Source organism: Pelodiscus sinensis, chromosome 17 (genome assembly GCF_052426305.1).
Source record: "Pelodiscus sinensis isolate ZL-2025 chromosome 17, ASM5242630v1, whole genome shotgun sequence".
Classification (NCBI taxonomy): Eukaryota; Metazoa; Chordata; order Testudines; family Trionychidae; genus Pelodiscus; species Pelodiscus sinensis.
Window position 1 is genome coordinate 31,758,835 of NC_143068.1, and position 26,677 is coordinate 31,785,511.

The 26,677-nt window shown below is 55.0% G+C and overlaps 1 protein-coding gene across 3 annotated transcripts in view; it reads left to right on the top strand.

Annotated features, from left to right (window-relative positions):
* UCKL1 (uridine-cytidine kinase 1 like 1) overlaps nt 1-26,677 on the top strand; it is a 51,899-nt gene that overhangs the window by 18,907 nt on the left and 6,315 nt on the right. For 2 of the 3 annotated variants that reach the window (XM_075901003.2, XM_075901004.2), the window contains exons 2-10: nt 2,061-2,254; nt 3,749-3,855; nt 5,088-5,258; nt 6,153-6,224; nt 11,729-11,918; nt 12,733-12,794; nt 21,761-21,780; nt 25,935-26,033; nt 26,581-26,674. In XM_075901003.2, the coding sequence (XP_075757118.1) occupies nt 2,061-2,254; nt 3,749-3,855; nt 5,088-5,258; nt 6,153-6,224; nt 11,729-11,918; nt 12,733-12,794; nt 21,761-21,780; nt 25,935-26,033; nt 26,581-26,674 (1,009 nt within the window). Of the gene's footprint in view, nt 1-2,060; nt 2,255-3,748; nt 3,856-5,087; nt 5,259-6,152; nt 6,225-11,728; nt 11,919-12,732; nt 12,795-15,224; nt 15,242-21,760; nt 21,781-25,934; nt 26,034-26,580; nt 26,675-26,677 lie in introns of all 3 variants that reach the window. The other variant, XM_075901005.2, reaches the window with a different exon arrangement.

The window sequence follows — 26,677 nt, forward strand, 5'->3', positions numbered from 1 at the left end:
AGGCACCTTGTTGTCTTCGGTTCCTCCTGTGACCTGCTAAGACACGTGGGCGGCCCCATGGCGGGCTTGCTCTGCACGGGGCCGTGTTCTGAGATCAAAAGGAAGCGGTGTGGCCCCTGTAAACATCCATCCATGGATGCCCCCCTTATCGTTGTGACCGTCCTGCCTGGCCCTCTGGATAACGCTGGCCATGGGTCGTCCCCCGGATAATTCCAGTCCCAGGGGTCTCGGGAGGAGCTTGGACCCTAGGTCGGAGAGCAGAGAGAAGCGGCCCCCCCTTCCTACGGCTCCCACACCAGCTCTGGTCTTCCTCCCCTGGCTCCCAGGAGATGGGGCAGGTGATGCTAAGCCGGCTTCCCCGCCCAGGCAGCGCCTGGGATTGTTGTTATCCCCTTAAGATGGAGGAAAAATCCCCCCCTCCCCCCCCCGTGTGTTGAGTGTGGGAGGAGCAGGGAGGCCGCAGTCGGAAGGCTCAGATATAAATAATCGGCTCTGTCCCTGGCAGTGCTGGCTGCAGCTTCGCTCCTGGCCCGGGGCCACCGTGCGCCACGCCGAGCCCCTCCCACGTGGCTGCCAAGCACGAAAGGGCTTCCCCCCCCTTGTGCTGTAACAGCTGGTGAGATAACGAGGACGCTGCCCATGTGGTTGGACCACAGAGGCCCACATCCCCCGCATGCTGGGGCACCAGAAGGGCTGGGAACACAGTGGCGGGGGGGGGGGGGTTAAAAATACAACCTGTCTCGTGCCCTGCTATGGAGGGACAGGGCAGGGGCTCTCCTGGCTGGTTTAGATCCCGTCATAGAGGTGATTTGTCTTTGTTCCCAAGTGAGAGGAGGCTCAGAGGGGACGTGGGCACAGGGCCGGGGGGGAGGGCGAGATTGCCTGAGGAGGTGAGGGTTAGGAAGTGGGGGCGTGTGGCCTAATACACACTCGTGTGTTCTCTACCGTCGTGCAAACATGGCTGGGCTGCTTCCGGCCAGGACCCTCGAGAACAGACGCTCTCACCCTGGCCCGTGGAGAGCCCAGAATTCCCTGTTTGCTGAGAGCTTTCTGTGGGGGAATGTCTCCGTCCCAGCCCTTACCTGTGCTGTGTGCCTGGAAACCCCCCTCCCTGGGGTGAGTCTCAGAAGTGTTCACCAGCAAACGTGCCCCTCTCCCTGCACTCTGGGCGAGGTACTAGCAGGCAAGTTATTTTACACATGGGTAAACTGAGGCACGGAATGGTTGCGTGATTGGCCGGAGGCCCCACAAGAAGCCTGGCTCAGCCAGGAAGAGAGCCCGGGATCTTGCGCCCCAGGCCTCTCTGTCCACTAGAGACCCTTGCGCTGAACAGCAACTTAGAGCCGGAACTTAAAGCAACTGTTTCCAGGCCTGTCCAACCCAGGGTTAAAGCAGTGGTTTGGGCAGGACCCTCCTCTGGCCTCCTCCCTGGGGTCTGTTCTCTCCCACTGGCGCTGCAACACACTCCTGCAGATCCGCTGTGGAGATCTCACAGTGGCTGGGAACTAAGGGTCACCACATGAAGTGGAAAGTTTTTCCCAAAACAAAAGGAAGTTTTTTCTTCATGCAGCGCAGAGTCAACCTGTGGAACTCCTCGCCAGAGGATGTTGTGAAGGCCAGGATTTTAATGGGGTTCAAAAAAGAGCTAGATAGATTCATGGAGGTTAGGTCCTTCAATACTTATTAGTCGGGATGGGCAGGAATGGTGACCCTGGCCTCTGATTGTCAGAAGCTGAGAGTGGCTGACAGGGGAGGGATTACTTGTTGATTCCCTGTTCTGTTCACTCCCTCTGGGGCACCTGGCATTGGCCACAGGGCTAGATGGACCTTTGGTCTGATCAAATATGGCCGTTCTTATGCAGGAGGAGGTTTTGTCGTCCCCCTGGGCGAGTTCAGGAGAACACGGTTTATTGTTAATCCTTCTGGTCTCTTTTCTGATCAGTGTGTCTGTTTCCACCTCTCTGGACAGCTCTTGGGGAGGGGAGGAAGTCCCCACAGGTGAGGGGGGAGGGACGGAGGTTGCCCTGGTGACCGGGTTTCTTCCTCCTCCCGTCTCCTAGCGCCAGCGGTGCGGAATCCTTAGACCGGCTGTACCCCGCAGTGGGAGCTCCGAGGCCGCCCCGGAAACGGACCACCAGCCAGTGCAAATCAGAGCCGCCCCTGCTGCGCACGAGCAAAAGGACGATCTACACGGCCGGGCGGCCGCCCTGGTACAACGAGCACGGGACACAGTCCAAAGAGGCCTTTGTCATCGGTATGGGAGTGTCTGGGGCGTGCGCCCGGCCCGCAGTGTAACCGGGTGCAAGCGCAGGGTGTGGGGTTATAGCCGGGGGCTTGGGGTGAGCTGGGGGCTTGGGGTGAGCTTGGCACAAGGCCCTTTGCCGCAATGTAGCCGTCAGAGAGCCCCAAGTGTCTCCCACGGGTGTGGGCCCCTCTGGTCAGTGTAGTGTAAACGGCTGCTCCCTGGGGACGGCCTCCTTCTCCTTGGGCCGCCGAGCGCTGCGGTGCCGAAGAATTATTCTCTGGCCCGTGGTCTACAGGGCGTTAGACTAAGGCCAGCGATTTTTCAAACACCGGGTCACGGCCCAGCACTAATGTCGGGCGCTGGGTCTTGGTGCTGCAGGGGGGTAAGGCGGCTTCCCTGCCTGTCCTGGCACCGCAGACTGTGCTGGGCCCCGGAAGTGGCCGGCAATAGGCCCAGCTCCAAGGTGAGGGGAGGGGAGCACGCACTGGACTCCACGCACTGCCCCGAGCACTAGCCCTGCACTCCCATTAGCTGGGAACATGCTGCCGGCTGCTTCTGGGCGCAGCCTGGTCTGCGGTGCCAGGAGAGGCAGGAAGCTGCCTTAGCCCCCCCACTGCGCCACTGACCAGGAGCTGCTCAAGGTGAGCCCCTCCTGCCCCAGCCCTGCCCCCCCTCAAAGCCAGTCCCCCCCCCCCCCCACACTCCAAAGCTCCTCCTCAGCCCCTCCCCGGAGCCCACACTCCAGTCACACGATGTTGGGTCATTTTCTCCAACGAGGCCACGAGAAAAAAAGTTTGAAATCCCTGCGCTAGGTCACACAATGTCCCTTTTGGCCTGGGGATCCACCCGGAGAGGCCCACAAGGGAGTGGGGCGTGTCTGCTGTCCCACCACTGGCCATGGTCACAGAGGGAGCCCCCAGCATACGCCCTCCCCCCCCCGCGGTCCATTGCGGAGTGACCGAGGCGGGTGCATTGGCTGTGTTGGCATTGAGGTGGCACCCAGAGACCTCACTGTGACCAGGGTCCCATGCCACCAGCTGCTCTGTGGGCATGTAGCGAGCCGTGCCCCGGCCCCAGTGAGCTGACGCTCCGCGGAGCCGGGACAGAGGAGGAGTGGGGTGGCCTTTCCCTCTAATCCAGGGTGAGCGATCCCCCCTCTCCCTTCGCTCCACATAAGGGTCACAGTTACAGAGCAGTTTCATTGTACTGGGTGTGTCCAGCACCAGCATTGGCCCTGGGCTGGTTCGAACGCCAGCTCCCCTCCTAGTCTGAGGATTCTCCTAGGAAAGGCTGAAGAGCCAGGGCCGTCCCTCGCGAATTACAGCGCCATTCGTTCGGCGTCGCAGCACGTTCAATCACGGGAACTGCAAGGAACGCGCTCGCTGTTTCCAAAGGTCCCTCCCGCCTTCGGGGCAGCCAGGCGGGATCTGCCGGCTCCGGGGAGGCCGGAAGGGCGGGCTGCCGGCGAGGCTGCCGCGAGCTAGTCTCTCTCTCCCCCGGCAGGGCTGGGAGGCGGCAGCGCCTCTGGGAAGACCACGGTGGCCAGGATGATCATCGAAGCCTTAGATGTCCCCTGGGTGGTTCTGCTCTCCATGGACTCGTTCTACAAGGTGAGCTGCTGCCGGATCTTAGCAGGCTGCTCCTCCCCATTACTGATGGCTCAGATGCATTTATCCCCCTCCACCCTCTGCCCTCCCGAGTCCTCTCTCGGCCTGCTGAAGCAGAACAGCACAAGCTGGCCAGGGAAAGACCAGCATCTCTTTCGAGTGTGTGTCCGTGGCCTGGGTCAGGACTGGCAGAGCTCTGCCATGGCACTTGCTCAAATCCTGCCAGTGTTCGGCCTCAGTCTCGGGGACCAGAGGACCAGGTCTGGAATAGCCCGGTCGGGACTGAGCTGTATTAGCTGAGGCACACACACATGCTCCACCATCAATGAAATGTCTAGTTTCTCTTGACGCCCTCCCCATGACTGTAGGACCCAAGCCTCTCTCCGTCCTTCACACAGTAAAGATTCATAAAGCCCCATGAGGCAGGGAAATGCGGTCACCCCCGTTGGGAAACTGAGGCACGGAGAAATGTGCCCTTGGCTGAGGAGTGCATCAGGCACTCTCTCTGTCTGTGCCTCTCTCCTCCATCACAGAGGGCTGTGGCGGAGCAAGGATTTGAACCCAGGACCGGCCTGACAGGTGGGTCAATCCTCTCCATACGTGCAACCTGCCCAAGGCCCCTTTAGCCTCCGAGCACTGGGCCCAGAGCCGGAGAGGGGCAGGGCTGGGGATGCCCCAGGTGAGGCCTCCAGCCGCTAGTCTCAGCTGGGCTGGAGAGGAAATAGGACTTCCTTTTGCCCTGCCTGGGCCAGATCAGACCTACCCTCCGCTGCAGGGAAGCTCCACTCCCCCCACCCTTCCTACTGCCATTGATTCCTATCTGCAGATGGGGGGGTCACTGTACAGGGAGCTGCCCCCACACCTGTCCACCCAACCCCCCACTGTACAGGGAGCTGCCCCCACACCTGTCCACCCGACTCAAAGAAAGGGCACGTTGGCCCAGGTTCCCTTCGGCCGGCGCTGGGGCGCTGCCCTCACCACTGTCCCTCCTTCCTCTTGCTACGGTGTCACCAGTAGCAGCCCCTTCTCCAGGACACGGGCCAGGGAGCACGGCTGCTTCTGCCTGCAGGGGTAGGAGATTCCTGGAATCCTGCCCGGTAGGGCAGATCTGCCCCCTGGCGCTGCTCCACAGTGTACGGGATGGGGGGTGCATTCCCACGGTCCCTCGCACCGCCCTGCTGTCTGCTGAAGGGGGCGGCACTGAGCCCTGCAGCGCCCCCTTCTGTCTCCGGCAGGTGCTGACCAAACAGCAGCAGGAGCAGGCAGCCAGCAACGACTTCAACTTCGACCACCCCGATGCCTTTGACTTCGACTTGATCATCGCCACCCTGAAGAAGCTCAAGCAAGGCAAGAGCGTGAAGGTCCCCATCTACGACTTCACCACCCACAGCCGGAAGAAGGAATGGGTAGGGGGGCACAGGGACTGCCGGGGGGGGGGGGGGGTGACACGTGGGGATGAGGCGATGCTGGGATGCGAAGAAGGGGTAATGCACCTGCCTCTTCCGACCAAAAGTCCCATGCCCGTCAGACTCCACAGATGGAAAACCCAAGAGCCCAGCCTAGGAGCTCACGTTCAGGGGAATTGGATGTATATTTCTGGTGCGGATTGTGTTACTCCCTGGCGTGGCAGGAACCCAGCAGGGGCAGCATAATGGGCTGGCTTGGTGTGCATAAGGGAGGGAGTGATGCTGTCATCCAGTGGCTGGCAAACCCAAGATAAAGGCTCTACTACTGCTGCCCGCAAAGGGAGTTCCCCTCTAGCTCAAGTGGAAGAAGCCAGTGGCTCTGGAGCTGACCAGGTCTCTCGTCCCGGGTTAGGAGCAGGGGTTTGTGCCCAGATCAGCAGACCCTGCACCCAACCTCCCAGCCTCACCCTCACCTCCTCCTGCACCCATTTTGTCCTGATGAGTGGTTCCCTGGTGGGCCGCAGGAAGGTTTATGTTGAGCGGGGTGGGCTGTGGGCCAAAAAGTTTGAGAACCGCTGCAGCAGGGAGAGCCGCTGATCATGCAGTGCCGAGTCCGGCTGTTGCTGTAAGGAATAGCATGGAGAAGGTCTGAAGGCAGTTCGAGCCAGGCCTCCTTGCAGAGAGGATGGCATTGCAACATACGGTCCTGGGGGGGGGGGGGGGGCAGATTTTGCATGGACAGGCTCTGCGGCTGTGAGAGATGTTCCCAGTTCCTTCCTGTTTCACTGAGCTTCATGCACCTTTAATGTCGCTCCCTCCTCTAGAGCGTTTTTCTCCTCTCGTTCTCTTTCGACCGGCATTGGGTTTGACCGGTTTCCTTCTGTTTCCTCCCAGAAAACTCTGTACGGCGCCAACGTGATTATCTTTGAAGGCATCATGGCTTTTGCGGACAAGGAGCTCCTGAAGGTGAGGACGGGGGATGGGCTACAGAGGCAAAATGAAGGGGGGGGTCTCGCTGCTTCCTCTCACGTCCTCACTGGGGAAGTAAGCATTGCAGAAGAGTATTCCTTGTCCTATGCCTGCTGTCCATCCACATGTACAGCATGGGGAGAAAGGGAAAGTGGAATCTTTCCCCTAATGGTCTTTGATGTCCAGGTGGGACCTCTATAGTCCAGTACCCTTGGGATCTGACTGGTGCTGAACCAAGGAATTTGCTGGACCACAGGAAGTCAATATTGTCTAGCGGCATTACCAAGGCTGCCACGCTTACTGAGCTCTGAGAGGACTTTTAGGGGTAAATTAGAGCTAAATAACAGCACAGAACACCGCGAGCCAGGACTGGTGGCTATAAACTAACTTCGTGGGACCCCCCGGAAACTTGGCCACTCTCATGATACGTGGACATCCAGCTAACGAAAATCATGCCGGACCACGGAGGTTGCTGGACCAGAAAGTGCCGGACTAGAGAGGTTCAACCTGCATTGTTGGTTGCTGTGGTAATTTATCTGCAGTCTCAGGAGGTGTCAGCTGCTAACGATTCCAAAGCCAAGTTGAAGGATGTTGGGAGACACACGGGCTAATGCTTGCCCTCATCTGTTGAGCCTGGTGATGTGGTCGCAGGTGTAATGACTTCGGTTAGTCGTTACAATCTAATTCCTGCTGGCGATTCCCCATGGCCCAGAATCACCCCTATGGTGGCACAATTCCGCACTCAGAGTCTCTGCTGGTCTCGAAGAGCAAAGGGTGCTGGACGTACACATTGTAACATTGCTAGGATGAGCTGGCCCGGCTACTGCAAGCTTATCTGAGCCTTGCCCGCACTGTGAGTTCCTTACTTTTTATGAGCATTAACGCAAGACAGGAAAAATGCACCGCGAGAGACCAAGCAATGTACAAACCCAAACGTCCGGAGGAGCTTTGCTTTATTGCTACGTGCACTTCCATGTTCTGCTCGTCTGGAGCAATCATGACATCCAGTGGTCAGCTGGGTGAATTTCACTTGGAGCTAGGGAGGCAACGCCCCGCTTACCGAGTCATACTTGCACTAGCGCTCAGCAAGTTCACGGGCTGCAGATCGTGTCGCTGGAGCAGAACAAGCCCTGGAGAGCGGTGTATGGGCAGTGTCGTGCCTCACGTGGCAAGTCCATGACACTGCTCATGCACGTGGTTATGCTACTGTTTTTAGCACAGGAGCTAGCCACGGCACATCTCTTCCCCGCCCTGTTACATTTTAGCTTGGGAAATAGGGCCCAGCCGAAAGAGGGGGAGCGTTACCTGCACCAAATTCTCTATCACTCCCACCCTCTAGGGGCACACACCTTTGCCCTGTTCCTAGTAACCCTGCTAATTTAAGTTCCATCCTCTCCCCCTTATGCAATGCTCGGGGCTCAGGGTGTAACTTCCTGCAGGTTTGCAGGACCATTTACCAGTGAAAGAGCCTTACCGAGTAATATCCTTGCCCTCTATTGATTAACAAGTACCAAGTAAGCAGAACACGTATGCTAAGCACACAGGGCCATGCTCACCCATCCTGATGGAAGCAGGCAAACTTCCCCTCTTGGCCAGGCAAGGTCAGTTTCATCTGGACTCAGGTTGCTGCACCTCATGGTCATGCAGAGGAATCTTGGCAGCTCTGATATTAGGTGGGTCTTGGAGGTGAGTTCTTTTTCCAGGCACTTTCTTCTCCTTTCTGTTCCCTTTTTTTCCTTCCTTGCGGGTCTCCTTCGTGGACCCCAGTGTATATAGTGAAATTGCATATCTAGACCATAACCAATTATTTACTAACCAACCCTAACATATTGTAACGTAATTCCCTAACCAATTATGTCCCACTCCTTAATTGGTTTACATCTCGCAAAATTAATTATTCAGCAGACCGAACCAATTAAAAACCAGACTGAGATCACACAGACCAACAATCAGAAAGGGAGGACTATACAGGCAGTCCCCGAGTTACGCGGATCCGACTTATGTCGGATCCGCAGTTATGAACGGGGTTTGCTGCCCGTCTCCCTGGTCTGCTGAAGACAAGCAGACCAGGGAGATGGGAAGCAAAGCCTCTGAGGACGCCAGCAGCGGGACAGCTGCGGCGCGTCTGGGCTGTCCGCTGCCCGCGTGCTCCGCAGCTTTGCTCCACGTCTCCCCAGACCAGGGAGACGGGGAGCAAAGCCGCGGAGCACGCGGGCAGCGGACAGCCCAGACGCGCCGTGGCTGTCCCACTGCCGGCGTGCTCTGCGGCTTTGCTCCGCTTTGCTCCCCGTCTCCCTGGTCTGCTGGAGACCAGCAGACCAGGGAGACGGGGAGCAAAGCCGCGGAGCACGCGGGCAGCAGGACAGCCGCGGCACGTCTGGGCTGTCCCGCTGCCCCCGTGCTCCGCGGCTTTGCTCCGGACGCCTGTGGTACAGCAGCTGGGGTGCTGCCGGTTGGTCCCGTAGCGCCGCTCTGGGCGCTACTGGACCAACCCGGCAGCACCCCAGCTGCTCTGCCCCAGGCGTCCTGATTCAGCCACTGCTGGTCAGTTTCAGCAGCGGCTGAATCAGGACGCCTGGGGCAGAGCAGCTTGGGTGCTGCTGGGTTGGTCCAGTAGCGCCGAGGAGCGGCAGCGCTACTGGAGCAACCCAGCAGCACCCAAGCTGCTCTGCCCCAGGCGTCCCCAAGTCAGCCGCTGCTGAAACTGACCAGCGCTGACTACAGGAAGCCCAAGGCAGAGTTGCTCTGCCCCGGGCTTCCTGGAATCAGCTGCTGATCAGTTTCAGCAGCAGCTGACTTGGGGATGCCTGGGGTTCTTAAGTTGAATCTGTATGTAAGAACTGGCGTCCAGATTCAGCTTGTTGAAACTGATCAGCGGCTGATTCCAGGAAGCCCGGGACAGAGCAACTCTGCCTCGGGCTTCCTGTAGTCAGCCGCTGGTCAGTTTCAGCAGCAGCTGAATCTGGATGCCAGTTCCGACTTACATACAGATTCAACTTAAGAACAAACCTACAGTCCCTATCTTGTACGTAACCCGGGGACTGCCTGTAATCCTAGAATAAGGATTTTACAACCCTGACTATTGATGAGGAGTTTCTTGCCAGATGAAATGCTCTCCAACTACGTTGTCTTTAATCATCTCGAGAGCTATCTTTTTATCTAGTGAAATCGGTTGCCATTAGGTCCGGATCTCCTTCTGAACTGCCTGGTGCGACACTAGTTTAATGCAATTTAGATGGCATGTATGTGATTCCCCGCTTTTCAGCTAATGGCTGCTACTCTTTCAGGCCACTGGCGGAGAAAATTGATGCAAGATAAGCAACTCCAGCTACGTGAATGGTGTAGCTGGAGTCAACGTAACTTTGCATCAATTTTCTGGGGCAGCCCCACAGCGGGAGATTCAACTTCCCTTCAACTTCCATTACTCCTCACGACAGCAAGGCTTTACCACAATCGATGGGGGTACCCTCAGCATTTGATTTAGTGGGTCTTTACTAGACCCCATTAATTGAACCCTGGAAGATTGATCACCAAGGTGTCGCTCCTCTGGTATGTGGAGACAAGGTCTCAGTCTGGCTGCAGAGGAAGGCCTTACGGGATCGATTAGCGTAAGTTTTAGAACAGAATGGGTCGCATGGGTATGAGAATGGATTGTTGAATTGCACCTGCTGAAGTACAGGTGGTGGCTAATTAAAGCTCTGTTGGATTTGATGCAACAGATCAGAACAAAGGCCCATAAAGCCCTGGGATCCTGTCTCTGGAAATGGCCAATCCCTGACCCTGGACAGGACGGTGAAGGAGCCCTAGGGAGTCGTGCAGTGCTGTGTGCGGAGGAGATGGGGGAGACACTCACTGGTTATGTTGATAGGATCCAATAAGAATCTAGATAGACAAAATTCCCTCTTAACCCATGACAAACAGTAGATGCCCGAAATTTAGCTTGGATTGCCCCTTCCCCCCACCTTATTGATCCTGATATTGGGCACAAGTGTATTCAGCCCTTTTAAAAAGAATCAGCTGCTATATTGAACACTGACTTCTTGTGGCAGTGAGTTCCACCAGTACACTGTGGACTGGACTTTGCCTGGAGAATGAAAAGTTGACCCCTCATAATTGGCCTCCAGGCTTGGGAACTCCAGTGTCCCAGTTGATCCGGATTTCTGGTTGCCTCATGGGTGTCTCTGAAGATGCATGGATGTGAGGGCTATATGCAGATTTCACAATGTAGAGGATGTTGCTCTTTTATTCCATTGGGTTAGGGCTAGATCGAGGCCTGGAAGGATGAGATTTTTATCAATAAATGTTAATTTCACCATACACACCCACAAGCCAATGAATAAATATTCCCAGCGACAATCATTTGACATTCACAGCTAGGCAAAGTAAGAAAAATGCTGCCTGAGAACATACAAGAGTTTGATTGAAGGATATTTACCTCGTATGTGTTGACACGTGACGCTGACAGTTTGTGTTTAATAGTTACAAAGCTTTAATGTTTTGAATCTCGACATCTGTTGTCTTTAAATACTTACTCTGACCCCTCCTTATGTTCCCACAACTGTGAAAGTTTAAATAGATAAAAAAATTAAAAAACTTAAAAGTAAGCACAATACTATCTGTCAAAATTATATAAACACAATCAAATTCTACCAAGCCTAAATATTTTTAATGCTAGTAGAGCAGGTGTCCCCAGGTGACACATGGTCTTCCAAGATATTTTCGTGGTGTGCAAGCAACTGTTCAGCCTTGGAGAGACCGATTGTGGTGTTGGTTTTGTTACACAGGGGAAGCGATCCTTGGAGAGGGAGGTGAGATCAGCTCTTGAGGCAGAGTTGCTCCCTGCATGCTAGTTGACCACCTCTGTTCCAGAACTGATCTGTGCGTGTAAATTATGGATAGCACATACTCAGTCTTTGCCTCCAGTGGGAAGGTGACCTGCAACACCCTGACCTCTGCTATTGCTCAACAAAGAGGTGGCACAGGTGTCAAAAGAAGGACGACAATAGGTGTAAAATTTCTCTCCCTCACTGATGCATCTTTGAACCAAACTTCTTGTGCCTGTGTCTGTTACCGGCACTGGCTGTATGGTCCCCTTACTAGGGGCAGAACCTCGTTTCCAGGTAAATTACAGTCTCCCATTGAGGGTCCCGTTGAGCTGTGGGGAAATACACACTACAGTTGGAGATCAGGAGGGATTCCCTCCTGTCAGGGGAGGTTGGAGTCAGGGGGACTGTTCCTCGTCACGATGGTGCAGGTCCACGCAGCAGGACTCCAGGCACGCTGCCCTGGCGAACCCCAGTGGGGTACGGGGAGCTGCCGACCGCAGAGAGAGAACCCCAAACCACCCACCTTTGGCTGGGCAGGGCTCCGCCCACGGCTTCCCCTCCCTGATCGCAGGTGCAGTGAGAGCGCCCCCTCCTGCTTCCGTCCAGGCACTGTGGCGGGAGGGGCGTGGCTTGAGCGAAGCTCCACCCACACGTCCCCCTTCTGCCTCGTTTCAGCTCCTCGACATGAAGATATTTGTCGACACGGACTCGGACATCCGGCTGGTGCGCCGCCTGCGCAGGGACATCGGCGAGCGCGGCCGGGACATCGAGGGGGTCATCAAGCAGTACAACAAATTTGTCAAGCCCGCCTTCGACCAGTACATCCAGCCCACCATGCGGCTGGCCGACATCGTCGTGCCCCGAGGTACCTGCCCGGCTCGCTCTCGGCCAACCCTTCCTGGCTTGTCACGTGGGCTTGCTGAGAGATCCTGGGGCTGCTTGTCTCGCGGCGGCACAGAACGGATCCCAGCTCCCTCCGCTCCTCCCCTCTGCTCTAGTCTCCGCCTGTTCCCTTCTGCCCTGCGGCTGGCATCGAGGCCAACCGCGCACTGCTGGGCGGCAGACCGCTAGGGCGCTGAATGGCCCTGCCATGCCCGGCCTTACAGCCCCCTGCCCTTTCTGGCTCCCCAGCCATTGCCAGGGCTGTCCTTGGGTTGGGTGGTTTGGGGTTACCTCAGGGTCTGCCTCCGTTCATGGCTCCCTGGCTCCGCTTCTAAAGCGGGGGGGGGGGGGCATTTTGGGGTCGGGGGCTGCTGACCCACAGAAAAATCAGTCGGGCGGCACACAAGTGAGACGCAAAACAAAAATCTCTCACTGACAAGGCCCCTGGCCGAGGAGAAGGGCCGTCCCCCACATGCCACTCACACACCGGAGCCTGGGAGGCCCAGGCTAGATTTCTTGTGCTCCAGCCCCACAGGGAAGGCCGGGTGGGGCTGCAGCACCAGCGTGGACTCCCCAGTGCTGGGGGAGGGGAGAACCCTGAACCTTGGGGACTGGATCCAGGCAAGCCAGGGGCCACGTCCGGCCCCCAGGCCTTATTCCCCACCCTGGCTCCGGCAGGGAGCCGTCACCGTTCTGTGGATCGTGGTTTGGATCGCGGGCGGTGGAGAGCGTGGTGCCGGCATGGCGCAGAGTCCCCGTGGCTCACGTGGTCTCTCTCGTGCTCCGGCACCCTGCAGGTAGCGGGAACACCGTGGCCATTGATCTAATTGTCCAGCACGTCCACAGCCAGCTGGAAGAGGTAAGAGTTGTGCTGGGAAGCGTCAGGGCGGAGCCTGGCCGCAGGCGATGTGGGCGCTTATGGCCTGCATGGAGAGGGGCCTGTCGCGGGGATTGATGGGCAGATTCCTGGCCTCCCAAGTCAACTCCAGTCTCCCTCTTCTCAGCCGGGCGTGTCCCCCTGCACGCCCCACCCGTAGCACTGCCACTGGGCAAGGCAAGCCACGCCCCCACGTGCCCCATGCCCCCAGGCCCGCCTCTCTAGAGTGGCATGTGTCTTCCCCGGCCAGGGAGCGAGGCAGGTGGGGGTCTCTGGCAGGCAGAGTTAGGCTGGGGATGAATGAACACCCCCCCCCCCACTCCAAGCCACCTCTCCAATGCACCCCCACCCGCCCGCCCGCACTGGGGCTGCCACTCATGAATCCCCCCGATATTAATGCCTTTGGCTGAGGAGCGGCCGTGCGCCGCAGCTGATCCCGTTAGCTCGGAGGCTGGTGGGATCTGGCAGCCGGCAGGCCGCCTGGGAACCGCTGGCACTTGCAGAAAAGTCCAGGTTTGCTGGGCTGCGGCCAGGGGAGGAAGTGCTGGGACCTGTCTTCCCACACCAGGGGAACCCGCTGCCCGCACCAGGGGAAGCGGAGTGGGGAGGCCCTGCTGGAGTCCCAGCGCCGCAGGATGGGAGGGAGGGGAGGCGGAAGGCTGAGAGCTGCAGCCTGGCCCTTCGTGGCCCTTCTTCCTGCGTTCTCTGGGCTGCACCTGCCCTGGTACAGGACTCGGGGCTCCCTTCCTCGCTTGCAGCCCTAAGAACCTGCCTGACCCTTACTGGGGGGGCTCTTGGATAACAGCAGCTTCTTGCTGGGAGCCGCGGGTTTGCTGGTGGGCGAGATCAGCTGTCCCTGCCTCCTCCCAGGTGCAGAATTCCACGCCGCAGGCCCGGGAAACGCCGCAGCCCCGCGGAGTTCATTGCACACAGGCCATGGGGCTGACAGCCTCGCCGGGCCCAGGGTAAAGTGTCGGGGAGGGCAGATTCCATGCTCCTGGAAGGGGCGGGGCCTCAGAAAGAAGGGGCGGGGCCTCAGTGCAGTGCTGCCCCTCCCCTCAACAGCCCTCACATCTGCCTGGAGCACGCGGCCGCAATGCTCCAGCAGGAATTTAAAGGGCCCGGGGCGTTGGCCGCTGCTATAGTAACAGTGGCCAGGGCCCCAGGTCCTTTGGGGAAATTGCAGGCCCACCAAGGGGGAGGGCAAAGGGGGCAAACAGTGCCCCGACTTCCCTCTCCAGTTCCTACTCTCCAGCCACCGGCAGCCGCTCTGAACAACTCTCAGAACGGGCCAGTTCAAATCCAGACTCCGACCTCCACACCCTCGGCCACCTCTAGCTTTCACATCCCCGGGAACGCTGTGGATGGCGGGTTGTGCCGGGGGGCTCAGGGGGTGCCAGAGCTGTGGATGAGGTTGCTCACCCCGTGCTGTGTGCCGCAATTCTTAGCTGCCCGGGGAAGATGACGGGCAGCCTGGTGATTTCCGTGCCACCACACTTAGGTTCTTATAACTTTTGTATGTTAACTCATGCATATGCTGGGGGTGTGGGGGAGGGGTTCAGTCTTTGCACTTTGATTTTGGCCCTGGAATCTGCTCTCCAAGATAGTGCCACTCCCCTTCTGCTCAAGGCAGAGTTGTGGAAGGGCGCATGGGCCCAGAAATCAGATGCGCTTGGAAATTAAATTTGCCGCTCCAAGTGGCTTTTCTAAGCTCCTACCCAGCTACAGCTGCCTGAAAGCCCAATGCATGAATCTGCGTGCAATGCTACACCGGCCAGCAAGTCCGTAAAAGAGGCGCTGTTCCTACATGTTAACCCTTGCTTAGCGTGTGCCTCTCCAAAACCCTCTCCTCTCCTAGCTAAAAGATGGGTTCCTCTATTTTCCTGCAAACAGCCCAATTTCTAGAGTTGGAAAATGGCAGGTCCAGAGGTTGCACAATCCAGGTTTCACCTTGCTGTCTGGCCAGAGGAGCTGTTTTCTTGTGCAAGTGTGAAATGCTGATGTAATTTCAGAAGAATAGCTGCTACCTCAAGCAAGCTGGAAATTGGTTTTGCAGTCTCTGAACTGAGTCATTGCTGGGGTCCGAGACCTGGCCGGTTTCCATGGAGATGAGAAGGCCACCGTTTCCAGGAACGGGCCTCAGGAAAAGTCAATGAAAGCCCAACTTGCTTTCAGATAAACCTCCCGGGGGCTGAGAAATGGGGGTCCTTCCCAGACTGCTGTCTCGAGAGACCCTGGAGATGCTGAATTTTGAAGACCGGGAGGGGTTTATGGGGGGGGGCGGGTATGAGGGAGAAAGTCTAAATGAATGCAGGAAAATATTCCTATTTTTCCCTTTTTTTGTCTCTAAACACCCGTGGGCTTGACAATGCTTAATGCCGGTTGCGTTGTGTCTTTGTGTTACTGCTGCAGCGTGAACTCAGTGTCAGGTAAGACCCTCATAACTCTGTCCTGTCTGTGTAACCTGAGGCATTTCCAGGGCCAGGCCTGGCTTGGGCTGCTTGGTCTCTGATTAGAATTTAGTGACCCCCTCACAGAGTTCCTACCAGTAAAGCTCATCTCGCCCTTTATACTCACGGACTGCCAGGAGGGCGATACTTTACACTATAGTAAGTGAAGGTACCTGCAGTTTATATGGCCAGCATCTACCTGACTACCTACTCAATCCAACTCCCATTGACGTTGGCTCCAAGCTTAACCGGTTCTTTGGTTGTCCTGTGGCACCTTCAAGATGAATACAGTAGACTTCCGATAATCCGGAACCTATGGGACCTAGGTGGTGCCGGATTATCGGCTATGCCGGAGTATCAGGAGGAACTATAAGATGGTTATGTATATACTGGATATAAAGTGTTCTTAACCCATTTTATTGTACATACTGTATACAGTATACTGTAATGTTTTAGGTTTTTTTAACCCTTTTTTACCATTTTCGCTCAGTTCAGCTGCTGCCTCTGTTACCTTGTGACTCATTTTTTGCCAAAGCTCACTCACTAGGCTCTTGCCATTTTGATGCCGGACTATCAGGAGTGCCGGACTATTGGATGCTGGACTTTTGGAGTTTTACAGTACTTGTATTTGGGCACAAGCTTTCCTGGGTAAAAAACACTGTGTCAGATTCCTGGCATCTGATGAAGTGGGTTATACCCACGAAAGCTTGTGCCTGTAGAAATCTGTTAATCTTTAAGGTACCATGGGACTCTTCATTGTTTTTTGTAGCTACAGACGAACACGACGCCCTCCCCTCTCTTCCCCCCCCTCCCCTCCCCCCGAGGCTTGTTCTTTGGTGAATCGGAGAGATTCACGAGGCTGCTGACTTGCAGAATGTAAGAGAGTTTGGTATTTTTCACCAGAACTTGGTGATTTGGAAAGCGCTTCATCTGAGCAGTGGCTGCTGGAAAACACATAGGAGAACCGAGGCTTTGTGTTCCTAAGCCTCGACCAGAAGGAAGTCCTTGAGAATTCAAATTATAAATTCTGGGTTCCTGTCACTTCCACTCCAGCCTTCAGCCCATCTGAGGAAGTGGGCTTTGACCACGAAGGCTCATGATACTATATATAGTTTTGTTAGTCTCTACGGCTACCTCTGCACTGCAGAGCTATCTTGGGTTACCTCTGGTATCCCGAAATAGCTATTCTGCGTCTTAAGAGCAAGCCCGTTATATCGAAATAACAGGCTCGCTATTCTGATGTCCCTGTAAACTTTATTGCATGAGAGTTAAGGGACGTTTCGGATTAGTGCTTTATTTCAAAATTTGGCCCTGTCTGCACAGCGCCAAATTTCAAAATAAAGCAATTTCGAAATTACCTCGAAATAAGCTATGCAGCTTATTTCAAGCTACAGGTGCAGTGTAGACACACCGTCAGATGCCACAGGACTGTTCTTGAGAATTCACACAGCCCAGAACAGCATCCAAGGGGATCTTGACTGATTCAGAAGGGTAACATACATACTAGCTACGTCTACACTGGCATGAATTTCCAGAAAGGCTTAAAACGGAATACTATTCCGTTTTCAGTTTTTCCAGAAAAGGAGCGTCTACATTGGCAGGCTGCTTTTCCGGAAAAGCCCTTTTTCCGGAAAAGCGTCTGTGGCCAATGTAGACGCGCTTTTCTGGAAAAGAGCCCCGATTGCCATTTTCACGATCGGGGCTTTTTTCCGGAAAAGACTACTGGGCTGTCTACACTGGCCCTTTTCCGGAACAGTGTTCTGGAATAAGGACTTATGCCCGAGCGGGAGCAGAATAGTTTTTCCGGAATAGCGGCTGATTTTGTACAGTAGAGCGTCGTTGCTTTTCCGGAAATTCAAGGGCCAGTGTAGACAGCTCGCAGCTTATTCCGGAAAAGCGGCTGATTTTCCGGAATAAGTGGCCCAGTGTAGACACAGCCACTTTGTTCCAGGAGACAAGTTCTATGGAAACAATTCTGGAACTCACTAAACAATGTAGCGATACGATTGCCAAGTAGTTGCAAGTATATATGCGGATTAGACACGTATTACAATATCCGTGATAGATGGTGCTTATGCTTTTTCACTTCCATTAGGCATACAGCTAAGATTTTTGTGGGAGGCAAAAAGATGTATTTCTAAAAATGCATTTCCACTTAGATGTATAGCTTTATCTAAAGAGACACGTAATTCAGGTAGGCCTGAAGTTTACATTTGGAATAAAAAGCTTTTACAAACCCTCAGATGAATAGAAGAGCTTCTGGTCTCATTCCCCCCCTCTCCCCCTGCAGCTAGTTATTTTCAAGAAAGTAAGTTGGATAGTTAAAATCTCTTCACCTTTAACTATTTCAGCTTAATGTGGCAAACATCTATACATGTGAGTAACTTTACTCCTACGGGTAACTGTACTCATGTACGTAAGCATTTGGAGGTTCGGGGTGGAGGGTGGCATTTCATGACAATTTTTCTGTTACAAACATAACATTTGTAACAAGTTGATGTCCCTCCCCTCCCTCCCCACGCTGATATTTTTCTGCAATCCAAAAAGGACCCCTCATGGTCTGGATTTTGATTTTTTTTTTTTTCATGCATCTTGAAAATCAACCACTTAATAAAATGGTGTTGATTTTTTGTAACAGCGAGTTTAGTGCTGTATCCCTTTAATTGCACAAATAACGACAACCACAACGCTTGGGTAACCTCAGCATTCTTATCGTGCATTTTGATCAAGGCTTCCTTTCTGGTAAAAGTCTGAAAAATGAAGGTGAGGCGCTGGACCATGCCTGCAAATCTTGGGTTAAAATCATGGAGCCCAAAGGTTTTTACCACATCAGATGTCACCAGCACTCAAGTGTCTAAAAGGGTGTCAGAAGGAGGAGGGAGAAAACTTGTTCATCTTGGTGGCCTCTGAGGATAGAACAAGAAGCAATGGGCTTAAACTGCAGCAAGGGAGGTTTAGGTTGGACACTAGGAAAAACTTTCTAACTGTCAGGGGAGTCAAACACTGGAATAAATTGCCCAGGGAGGTTGTGGAATCCCCATCTCTGGAGATATTTAAGAGTAGGTTAGATAAATGTCTATCAGGGATGGTCTAGACCAAAGGTTCCCAACCTTTTTCGGTCCCCGTACCCCCTTGGCTTTTAGTAAACCTTCCTGTACCCCCTATTCCATATGAAAGGAAATAAATTCTAGACTCTAGAATCCACAACTTTTTTCACTAACACTACTACTTTTGGAATATTTCAATTAGGATAATCTAGTTATTTACCAAATATTCTCCGTGCCCCCTTGACAAGCTTCTCGTACCCCCTCAGGGTACGTGTACCCCAGGTTGGGAACCCCTGGTTTAGATGGTCCTGCCATGAGGGCAGGGGACTGGACTCGATGACCTCTCGAGGTCCCTTCCAGTCCTAGCATTCTATGATTCACCCAGGGGCAGCTCCATATTAGGCAGCGGTTCAGGGATGTTAGATGGGGATGTGGAAAAATGAAACATGCCTGAAAAAAATTGGGCTTTTTGACTAACCGAACTCCCCAGCCTCATTTCTTAATGATTTATAATGAATGGCAAATGAATCGCCCATTCTGAGGTTGGTGCCTTTCAAGTGCAGTGTTGTTGAAGCAATGCATAATCTGTAAGTGATGGGGAAAAACCCAGGTGTCATATCTGTGCCCTGGCTAACCTACCTTCCCCGCAAACTCTGGGTAAATTCAGGTTGGAGCCCGGATCCAAACTCCATCACTTTGGTCCCTCCCTAGCCCTTCGTCAGTGGAACTTTGTAAGTAGTTTGGAGACGAGCTAATTCTAAGCCCAGCGTGTAATGGCCGAGTCAGTTATCAAGATGAATGGTGCATGGAACTGGATGCTAACAGGGTCTGTTGGGGAGGCTTCCGAATTCTTTTGTTTAAAGAATTGTAACAATCGCTGGACATGCGACTTTTGAGTCGTTTCCAGTCTGAAACTGCAACGCGCTGAGCCGTCCGTGTGCAGGCGCTGCACACCCACGCGGTGGGCCCATTAGCAGCAGCAGGAAGAGACACGTATGTTTCGTTGGCCGAGCAGAACCCGGAGCCTGCGTGTGTGTGTCAACGTGTGATGCTCTCCTTCGTACCTTCCTTTCCCCCCCCCCCTTCTGCCATGCTGGTTGCGAACTGGACTTGCTTCCACAAACGGGTCTCTAGAAGATGAATTCCCCATTGCCCGTTGATGCTTCCTGCCCCGAGGTCTAGCTCACCTCCCTGTGCCCTCTGCTAATTGTGTCTTTAAATATCCGACTGTGGCACGGGGCAGTTGCCCTGGCGTGAAATGTCAGCCGTTAAAAGCCGGCTGCCGTATGTGTTTGAAACGCCTTGACTGAATTAGCCTCTTTGTAGCTGGCTGCCTCTTGTCTGCTTCCTGTCTGATTGCATGTACAACAAAGCGCGGGTGGTGTTCACTCTGCCTGTCGGAGAGACGGTCACCCCCATATTTCTTTTGCTTTCATTTCTTCCCCCTCCCCCGCCTTTGAAGCTTTTGTTTCGTGGGGGGAAAATAAGTTTCCAAAGTGAGACATTTTCGCAACCTGCTCGCGGCTGCCTGGCTGAATGTTCCATCGCCGGCCGGCCACAGCGCAGGAGGGGGGAGGAAGCGTAGCTCACCTGCCTAACCCACAGGATGGCTGAGCGCCGAGGCTGCAAGGCGGGATAAACTCCTGCATGCCGCCCAGCCCGGCCAACGGTCTCGAGCGCAGGGTCTCGAGAGAGCACGTAAGTGCTCGGATTCAGGCTGTTCTCACGGCCCCCTGGGCCATCGCCTCGTCTCGCCTACGCCAAGGTCTGCTCCGAGCATGCAGGCCTTGCAGGGGAATGGGAAGGGAGCTCGCTGTGTGCGTGTGTGTTGGGGGGGGGGACCTGCCTGAGCTCCCGTTCCGCTGAGCGAGGCGCCTGGGCTGTGGATTTGCATTCAGAGCTCGGACTCTCCCAAAGTTGCAGCGGGGGAGATCTAGGGTGGATATTAGGAAAAACTATTTCCATAGCAGGGGGGAAGGACTGGGATGGGTTCCCTAGGGAGGGAGGTGGAATCTCCATCCCTAGAGGTTTTAACTTTTAAAAGAAAGTTCTTCTTCACACAGTGCACAGTCAACCTGTGGAACTCCTTGCCAAAGGAGGCTGTGAAGGCTAGGACTATAACAGAGTTTAAAAAAGAGCTAGATAAGTTCATGGAGGTTAGGTCCATAAAAGGCTATTAGCTAGGGAGTAAGGAACGGTGTCCCTGGCCTCTGTTTGTCAAAGGCTGGAGATGATCGTGTCTTTGGTCCACCCCCTCTGGGGTGCCTGGCACTGGCCACTGTGGGCAGACAGGACACTGGGCTAGATGGACCTTTGGTCTGACCCAGTCTGGCCCTCTCTTCCAGCCCTGGGATTCTATGAAGTCAGGCAGCCGCTTCTGGGCCATTTCTGCACAAGATGTTCTTGTCCGTTCCAGGCCACATCTGTAACTGGGCCATTATCAAGTGGCGCCTGCCTGGCTAATGCATGTGCTCGTGTCCCCATCTGGGCCTTGTGCGTGCCAAGCGCATCTGGTGCCTGTTGGTACGTGCCAACGGGCAATTTTTGAGGCCCACCTGCAGGCGTGGCCTTCAGTCCGTATCCTTCCCCTGTTTTCCTGGTTCCTGGGCGCTTGGAGTAAGTGAAGACTCCTCTCTCAGTGTGGGAAGGTGCTGAGCCCTGTTTGAGGACCCTGGTCTCCCCTCCGTGTGGAGGAGTCAGGGAACGGAGCCCTGCCAATTCCCACAGGCAGAAAGACTCCTGCCGCTCCGGCATTCGCAGTGTCATGCTTCTCTGGCCTGGGACTTCGGGGAACGCACGAGGACATAAGGCTGTCCCCAGCGCGAGGTTAGCAGGCGTGCAATGTGGAACCCTTAGGGTGCATCTGCACTGCGGCGCTAGCTCGAAATAAGCAACACCGTTGGAACTGCGCAAATCGCGGGGCGTATTTTGAGCTTATTTCCAGAGAGTCTATTTCGAAAGTTGGCGCTGGGTAGACAACACCAAATTCCAAAATCGACCGCTCTTCCGACATGTCCCTTCATCCTCGTGGAACGAGGTTTATCGGGACGTTGGAATAGCACGCCCGTTATTTCGATTGCATTTCTAAATAATGGGCATGCTGTAAAGACGTGAAAAAACGCTATTTTGGGAAACCAGACATATCCCGAAATAGCACCGCAGTCTAGACATATCCTTACAGACCACCCAGCAGAGGGAGGCAGGTCTCGGACGCTCCTTTAAGCAAACACAGGTTCAGAAAGCAACACCACTGCGAGGGACCTCTCTGGTGTTGATCAAACCCACCTGTTACTGTTTAGAGCTGATATTGATCATGGCCTCCCTCCTCCCCCATCCTTTGACTAATTAAAGTGCTTTCTCCTGTTTGTTTGTTTTTCTCCCTCCCCTTTGAATCCTTTGTTGTATTTCCGGCTTTGTCTCTCCCTGAACGTCCCTCTCATCGGGTGAACAGAGGAAGCTGCGTTGGGATATGTGAGGAGCGCTTGCGGTGTTTGGATTTTGATACTAATCGTGGGAGCTGCGGGGTGATGGGTGATTAGCCGGGGCTGCATGCTGAACATGGGGCGCACAGGGAGGAAGCACCTGCAGATTCCTACATGGCTTTCAGCCAAACCTAAAGGGGAAAACTCTCCAGTACCTCATCCCCGGAGCCAATCCTCCCAAGAATTAGGGAATGGAACGATCTGGCTTGGATGCCTATATGGGCCCATCACCATAGTATCTGGGCTCCTCATAGCCATTAATGAATTTATCTTCAGGACACCCCTGTGAGACAGGGTGGTGCTGTTCTCTCCATTGTACAGATGGAGTCCTGAGGCACAGAGAGGCTAAGTGATGTGCCTATGGTTTTGTAGAAAGCCTGTGGCGGAGCAGGGCTTATATATATATATATATATATATACACACACACACACACACACACACACACCTCTCTCCATCCAAATCCTAGGATTTTGCGCTAACAACTGGACCATCCCATGGTCTTGTAGAAAGCCTGCGACAGAGCAAGGATTTTTCACACATACACACCCGTCCTAGAGTTCTGCTCTAACCACTGAACCATCCTACCCCTCTGCTGAATCTGAAGAATTCTCCAGTGCAGGAGGTACATGGGCTCTACAGCTACTAATCTTTGGTCCATCAGTCCACAGAGAGGTGTAGCCCCCGCCCCCGGTGTTCCTCTGCTGTGTCAGCCTGGAAAGCAAAGTGCAAGCCTTTCAGGAACCCATGGAAACCTGAAATAGCAGCACTTCCTCTGGGCCCGTTCACAGCTCGGTGGTGTAGGAGGGGTGCTCCGGGTTGCATTATGCCTCGTTGTGGCATCGGAGGCCCGTGTCTTGGTATTTTGTGTAGGTGCTGGAGAAGACATGGGCCGATGCTCTCTGGTGTGGCGCACAGCGATGTACCACAGAGAACGTTGCGGGGAGGGAAGCAGGAGAGCTGCGCTGACTTGGATCGGCTACAAGGGCTGAGGAAGGCGAGAGAGCCATGACCGGAGGGGTTTGCAAACCACAGGGCTGTTCAGTTTGTGGCTTCTCAGGGTGCTGGCCACACTCGGCCCTGTCAGCAACATCACTAAGAAAAGCGCCCTCCAGCGTGGGCACCAACCAGTCTGCCCGAGTTGAGGAGTTGAGGCCAGCCCCGGGGGACAGCGCCTGAGCCCCCTGGCTCGTGGGAGCAAAAGGCCCTCTAAGCGGCAGGCGTCTTGGCAACCCCTCTGCCAGGCTTACCCAGCAAAGTGAGCTGCTCTGCCTAGGAGCAGGTACCGCTTGCTCATGTCCAGCGGGTTGGCCAGCCGTTGCCAGCACGGGTCTTTCAGCGCAGGGGTAACGCTGAGGTCCCGACCCCGGGGCAGTTCTCAGAAGGGCCCGTGGCACTTTCCTCAAGTATCGGGGCCGCTTCTCCTAGTGGCGTGTTCAAATCCCACCTCTAGGAACTTTCCATCTATGAAGGTGCCCTGCAATTAGATCTTCCACCCTTCTCTGCTGCTGCAGAGTCCCACCAGCACCCGACAGCTCTTTGGGGGCATTGATCCTGTGTTTCGGGTCAGGCTATGAAGCACGTTCGGATCCAGGGGCTGTGTAAAGGCAGGACACTGTTTTCCCTGCCCCCACAGTACTGCTCTCCCAGGACAGGGGCATGCTGGAGATGCCCCCACCCCATTACTCTTGTTTTGTGACCCAGAAGGTTGGCTCTACCTACTATGATTATAAGGGGGGAGATGATAGAGGTCTATAAAATCATGACAGGTGTGGAGGAAGTGAATAAGAAACAGTTATTTACTTGGTCCCATAACACAAGAACTAGGGGTCACCCAAGGAAATGAATAGGTAGCAGGTTTAAAACAAAAGGAAGTTGTTCTTCATGCAGCGCACTGTCAACCTGTGGAACTCCTCGCCAGAGGATGTTGTGAAGAGTAGGACTTTAACAGAGTTCAAAGAAGAGCAGACAGGACACAGGGCGAGATGGACCTTTGGTCTGACCCAGTCTGGCTGTTCTTACATTCTTTTTTTTTCCTTTTGTTTTAAATTCCCCCCTCTCCCCAACCACACGCGCACGCACACACACGCACGCACACACACTTCTTCTTTCAGGCCGGTGTGGGCCAAAGCCAAACCTGTTTGTGGGCCTGATCCTGTAGCCATTCGCATGTAAAGTGGGTGCAGGATCAGGCCCTTATGAAGAGCGCAGGCTGGGACGTGACCCCCCCCCCCCCACACACACACACACCCCTCCCCCGATCACCCTGCCAAAGCCTGGAGCAGCGGCAGCAGGAGGGGACCTGCAGGAGCACTAGCAAAGCGGTGCCATGGGGGGGGGGGGCTAGGGAGACTAACGAGGGGTCCTTCCTCACTCACCAAGTGCAGCTTGTTTTGCTCGCTGCTCACCCTTGAGCCTTTGAGGGGTTCGTCTTATTTCAAAGCACAGGCGATACCGGGGCAGCCCGTTGGCTAACGCTTTTTACAAAGCCCCCCCCTCCAGCGGACACAAACTGGGGTTTCCTGTGTGCTGGTCTTGCTGCCCTTCAGCATGGAGACAGTTGCGCCCCTAGTGGGGGGGGGGTCCTATTTCCCCTTGAAAGTATTTCTCAAATGCCCTTTCTCCGCTTGGCGCCTGCCACGGAAATTTCCACCTGCTCTGGGGAGTACGTAGGAACATAAATGATGCTCCTACTCCCGTAAGGAAGCCTCCCTCTGGCTTTTCACCATCAGAACGGGAGCTGGCGGAATAAGCCGAACCCCTCAAACGCTCGGCGGGCTTTGCCTGCGTCTGGATTTGCTTTCGTTCAGCCGCGGCGAGAGGATGACTGGGCAGGTAGAGGCTTCTGATCACCATCTACCCCTTCCTCGGTGCCTGCCTCGTCATCTTCCTCCCCCTGGCTTGCTTGTGTGTGTGTCCTTAATTAACCAGGGTGGTTCTCTACTAAACCTTTACCTGGCTGGTGCTTTTCTCTTTTCTTTCCTTCTTCCAATATATTCCCCAACCAGTTGCGAGCATTTTGGGGTGGGCTCTCCGAGCTGTCTCTGCGTCCAGCCTTCCTCCCGTGCAAGGCTGACTGGTTGGTCTGTTCCAGCCGTTGACGTCTTTCAAACCGAGAGAGATGGGCTCTTGGGAACCCATTATAAATGGTAGTGCCTTGATCCAGGAATAGGCCTCGTTAACTGATTTGTCATCCAGAGATGAGTCATTCCAGCCACCAGCCCGGTCCAGCTACAAAGGCTCTTGAGCCTATTCCTAGTTTGGGAATGACGCAGCTGTCCCTGAATGGACCAGAACACTCATGCTAACCCCTTCCTAAGAAGTGAACTTAATCTCATCAAAGCCATGACGCCCTGACCAAAGACCCTGTCTCTGATGAAATCCAGGACCAGCAAATATTTGTTTTGAGAGGGATCAGACTTGAGATACAGGTTGAACCTCCGTGATCCGGCAACTTCCGTGATCCGGCAACATCCGTGATCCGGCATGATTTTAGTTGTCCACTTATCATGGGTGTGGCCAAGTTTCCCGCAGTCCCATGAAGTTTGTTTACAGCCACCAGTCCTGGCTCTCGGTGTTCTGTGCTGTTAATTAGCTCTAATTGACCCCTCTGTGTCTTCTTGGAGCCCAGTCAGCCGTGGCAGTGTTGATGATGCTGCTAGACAATATTGACCTCCTGTGGTCCGGCAAATTCTGTGGTTCTGCACCAGTCAGGTCCTGAGGGTGCCCCATTAGAGAGGTTCAACCTGTATTTCACTCCTGGGTGGTAGCCAAAGCTGTCCCTTCCTCATTCATTGACCAAAGGATCCATCCAGGGCCTTAGAGCAAAGAAAGCAAAGGAGAGCTCCAAGCAGCAGTAGTGGGACCTGTTTGATGGAGAAGCTGTCTCTCTCCTGGCTTCGCGACAGTCACTGGCCCAACCTGGATGGAGCCTTCACCTGCCAGCTGTCTTGGGGGCCGGTGGGATGTGAAGGCTCCCCTGATTCTGGACATGGCTGCTCATTAGTGTTGTTAACCCCTTGTTGCCTTGAGGTGCCGTCCTCCACCCAGGCTGCAGCTCTTGGTGCTGCCGTGAGCCCTGGGGGTTGAGTGTTTAGGTGCAGGAGCGAGCGCTCACCTCGCTGTGGTTTTGGGTTGGTCTCCAGGGCAGCGCTGGCTTCTGCGCACCAGTGCCATCCCCTTCCTCGGACCCTCAGCGTGCTGAAGAACACCCCTCAAGTGCGCGGCATGCACACCATCATCCGGTAAGCGCGCCGCCTCCCATTTGGGAAAGGCAAAGCGGGCGTAGATCCTAGGGTCCGCCGTTTAAACAGGATCGTGCCAGTCCCTAGCGCTGCACGGTGCCCTGGACAGCCATGCCCGGCTGTGCCTACCCCCACCCCGGGAGCCAGCTACCGACTCGGAGAGGGAGGCGCCTACCCAAAGCCCCGCGGCAAGACGGCGACAGAGTTAGGATTAGAACCCAGGGCCACTGCGACTGCGCCAAAGGGCCCAGATCCCACCAAAAATCCTGGGGCGGGACAGGATGACACAATTGAGCACAGTGCCTGGAAAGGGGCCTGGACCCAGTGAGGTTCAGGATCCTGGATGGGATTTTCCCTCCCCGGTGGAAGGCTTGTGATGGTATCGGCTGCCGGGCAACCTGCCTGTGCCCCACATACCCCTCATACTGGGCCCTCCTTTTCCTGTCCACACGGCTCCATCCCGCCTCTCAGGCAGCCTCTCCCCGCCAGGCAGCCTCTACTGGCGAGGGTCCTGTTGATGGGCCTGCCTTTCTCCCCTCCCCATCAGAGACAAGGAGACCAGCCGAGACGAGTTCATTTTCTACTCCAAGAGGCTGATGCGGCTGCTGATTGAGCACGCGCTGTCGCTGCTGCCGTTCCGGGTG